This window comes from Mus musculus, chromosome 7, assembly GCF_000001635.26.
Source record: "Mus musculus strain C57BL/6J chromosome 7, GRCm38.p6 C57BL/6J".
NCBI classification, from domain to species: Eukaryota; Metazoa; Chordata; class Mammalia; order Rodentia; family Muridae; genus Mus; species Mus musculus.
Window position 1 is genome coordinate 104922635 of NC_000073.6, and position 3988 is coordinate 104926622.

General features: G+C 35.9%; 1 protein-coding gene across 1 annotated transcript; it reads right to left on the reverse strand.

The window, feature by feature from the left end:
- Positions 1-2171: 2171 nt before the first annotated feature.
- On the reverse strand, positions 2172-3128 carry Olfr668 (olfactory receptor 668). Its single transcript, NM_147059.1, has one exon. The coding sequence runs from the start codon at positions 3126-3128 to the stop codon at positions 2172-2174; it is 957 nt and encodes a 318-aa protein (NP_667270.1).
- Between the last annotated feature and the right edge of the window lie 860 nt (positions 3129-3988).

A 3988-nucleotide genomic window follows, 5' to 3' on the forward strand; every position in this document is an offset into this window, starting at 1 on the left:
CATAAGTGCACACATCAAACACTCCAAACAATACATAAAATCAAATATTTTATGAACGCATTTTATGCAAATATTTTCATAACAATGAAGTAAACAGAAAAATAAGCATTACACAACACTAGTATAATTAGAACTTTTCTAAAAGTCAACACAAACAATTCTGATAACAATTTAATAAATTCCATATGATATCTCCCTGTAGAATAATTAGTATAAATGGCATACGTGACAATGTACACAGATAAAGTAGAAACATATTTTATGATAGAAATGAATTATCAAATTGAATAAGATTTATACTAATTTCATTAATTTTGAATATATTATTGGTAATGAGATTGACTCACTTGAAAATGGGAATCTTTTAATTTCCATTTCTTTATAATTTAAATTTATTCATTTATTTACATCTCAAATGCTGCTTTCCCTCTAGGTCCCACCATCACTTAAGTTCCTCTCCCCATCCTTCCTCTCCTTCCCCTCTAAACATTGTACCTAAGCCTCAGAATCTCAACTAAGCATGAAAGGATAGAGTAAGATAAGGGCCAATTGCAGACAGAATTGAGTTAATGTTCAAATTTTAGTAAAGTTCACCATTGCAGAATGTGGGAACATCATTTTGCTTATCATAACTTGACCATCTAAGATGTGACACAGTGATCCTATTTTATATTAATACATATTTCATAAAGATATATTTCTGCACCTAGACCTCAAATATGTATGTTAGATTATCTAAAACTTTTCTAATTGTGAGACTACTGTCACCCTATGTTTACAGAGATGTAAAATACAATAAAGACTATGATTATTTCAGAATGTACCTTGTATTAAAATTAAATTGTAATTTAATTTTGTGTAAAAAGATAAAGAAATCAAGCATTTTAACCTTCAGACTAACAAGATCCTAAACCAATAAAACATTCTAATACTTGTCTACAAAAATTTCCTTCTTACAGATTGCATCTATTTTTAATCATTTCTTCACCTTTGTGCATATATGTTTTCCTTTATGTTTCCCTCGCCGGTGTGTCTATTCGTAGTACCCTGTTTCATGGTATTATTTGACAATGAGCTCTATGTCTCTTAAATTAAATTAAGTTTATAGCTAGTAGTATTAGTCAATTTTATTTAGTGTCTCAAGAATGAGTGAAGGGTGAAATAATATCAAATATCAAAGAAACCTGATGGTATTCTGGGCTCCATAATCAAAGCCCAATTACATTTCATAAATCCAATCTTCATGGAGCTAAAATACTGAATATGAATGAAAGAACAGAACTCTTGGACATTTAAAAATATAGTGTATTTATAAAGCTAACAAATAATTACAATTGATATACTCCACAAAATATCAAAACACAGCTTGTCTTATATATATCACTGCACAGAAACCATGTTTTCTTTATGTTTTATTGTATATTTTATTTATTTACATTTCAAATCCCCTTTCTCAGTACCCTCCCCAGAAACTCCTTATTCCCTTCCCCGCTTCTGTGAGGGTGTTCTCCAACTCCCACCCACTCCTGCCTCCCTTCCGTAATATTTCCCTACACTGGGACATTGAACCTTCATAGGACAAAGGACCTCTTCTCCCATTGATGCCCAGCAAGGCCATTCTGTGCAACATATGAGGTTGTAGCCATGGGTCCCTCCATGTGTACTCTTTGGTTGGTGGTTTACTCCCTGGGAGCTCTGGAGGAGTCTGGTTGGTTGATATTGTTGTTCTTCCTATAAGGTTGCAAACCCCTTCAGCTCCTGTCATATGGCCTTTGAAAACATGATTTCTATACCACCAACATACTTCATCTAAGAGGTTGTCCTTAATAGAGATGACAACATTGTCCCAAATTATTGAAAACTTACCTTTTAAACATGGAGCAAAGATTGACATTAAGCATATACATCAATCAATTCATTCCTTTTCTACTTACATAAAATTTTGTACTCACAAAATTATTTAGAAAGAATGAATACCTTGCATGTCAAGTTCTACATAGTATACTTTGGCAGAACTTCATTTATAAAGAATATTTCATAATTTCAATTGCAAAGGCTTTAGAGCATCTACAAGCTAGATAACTTAATACTACTTCACTCATCTTTTAAGATATTTTTGTTCACTATTTTTCCCATCAAAGTAGTGTAAATGGTCACAACATGCATTTGTTTTAGGTAAAACCCATTTTGTCTCCAAGTAAAAACTTGATTACACTTTCCCGAATCTGCTTGGTCTTGACTCCATAAACAATTGGGTTCATGGTAGGGGGCAGTAGCAGGTAGAGGTTAGCCACTATGATGTGGACATGGTGGGGAATAGTGTGTCCTCCAAAACGATGAGTGAAAAAAGTAAAAAAGGCAGGCACATAAGTGATCACAATAGCACAGATGTGAGATGTACAGGTGCTGAAGGCCTTGTGACGAGCATCAGCAGAGGACAGACTCACCACTGCTCTCAATATCATAGTGTAAGACACAGAGATACAACAAATATCAAACACACCAATCAATAAAGCAACCATGAGGCCATAGATTGCATTGACCTTGGCATTGCCACAGGATACCTTGGCCACAGACATGTGGTCACAGTAAGTATGGGGGATAAGAATGCTTCTACAATAGGGCAAGCGCTTGGTGAGGAGAGTGAATGGAAAGATGAGCATTACACTCCTCAAGAATGTTGCAAGACAAGCCTTGGCAATCACAGGGTTGGTGAGGATGGTAGTATATCGTAGAGGATTGCAGATGGCTACATAGCGGTCCAGGGCCATGAGCATGAGCACACCAGACTCCATTCCAGTCAACATATGAACAAAGAACATTTGGGCAAGGCAGGAATTAAATCCAATCTTCTTGAAATTGAACCAGAATATACACAGCATATTGGGCACAGTGGTAGTACACCAGGTAACATCAGTGAAGGAGAGTAAGGCCAGGAAGTAGAACATGGGCCGGTGCAGAGCCTCCTCATGGCCAATGAGGTAGATAAGCCCACAGTTCCCCACCACAGCAATCATGTACATGAAGCAGAATGGCAGAGAGATCCAGACATGTGCATCTTCCAGCCCAGGAACACCATTCAGGATAAAGAATTCTGGGGTCAAGCTGGAGCTATTGGCTCCAGACATAATGACTGGAAGGATGTAAGTATTTTATACTCAGTAATAATGTCAGTGACCTAGAACAGGATATAAACAAAAGGTAATGGAGGATTTAGAATATAAAAATTACCATGAAAGGTTTTAAAGAAATCCTTAAAGTTGTTTGCACAATTATATATAACTTCATAGTCTATTGCTGTTTTTCACTTGACATGATATATGAAGCTGACCAGTTGATTAAGCAGTTTATGGTTCCCCTTTTACTCTCTTTAATGATGTAAGTGCACTGAGTTCAGAATGTTGGCAAGATTATAGAAAATGATTATTTTATACAATGTATTATAACTGTGATTAATGAGTATTCTGTGAATATAAGCACCCTATTATTATATACCCTATTACAAACAGAAGATCTAGTTTCTATGGCCTCCAACCAATTCAAATTCTTCCTGTGTTTTAGATAGAAAAGTATATAAAAACCATATCTTTAAATCTAGAACAAAAGCCTGTGAAATTTTATCAGATTTCCTGAAACTCACTAAATGGTGACTAAGCTAGTGGCCACTGTAATTGTTTTAAGATAATCTGTCTCTGTGTTTGGAATGTGCCTTCAATGTCTGGATCCTAACACAGCCAGCAGGTTCTGAAGCTGCCTTATCAGAAGGGCCAGGATATTTGTAGAGATCTGAACTGGTGGGTCTGCATTCTGCCTGCAACTTAAAACTAATCAACAAGTGCAGAAACACCCACTATCTCTCAATGCATAGTGAGTGACAAAAATCTACCCATAATGCCCATTGCATCACAGACAAGTCAAATAGAGCTCTTTCTTTGCCTTCCTCAGTACAGGGAAATTTATCTCAAATTTTCCATGTCAGGTTTCTGGA

Bases quoted from the DNA above. Each gene is read 5' to 3' on its own strand.
- Olfr668 (NM_147059.1), bottom strand. From the start codon at position 3,128: ATGTCTGGAGCCAATAGCTCCAGCTTGACCCCAGAATTCTTTATCCTG.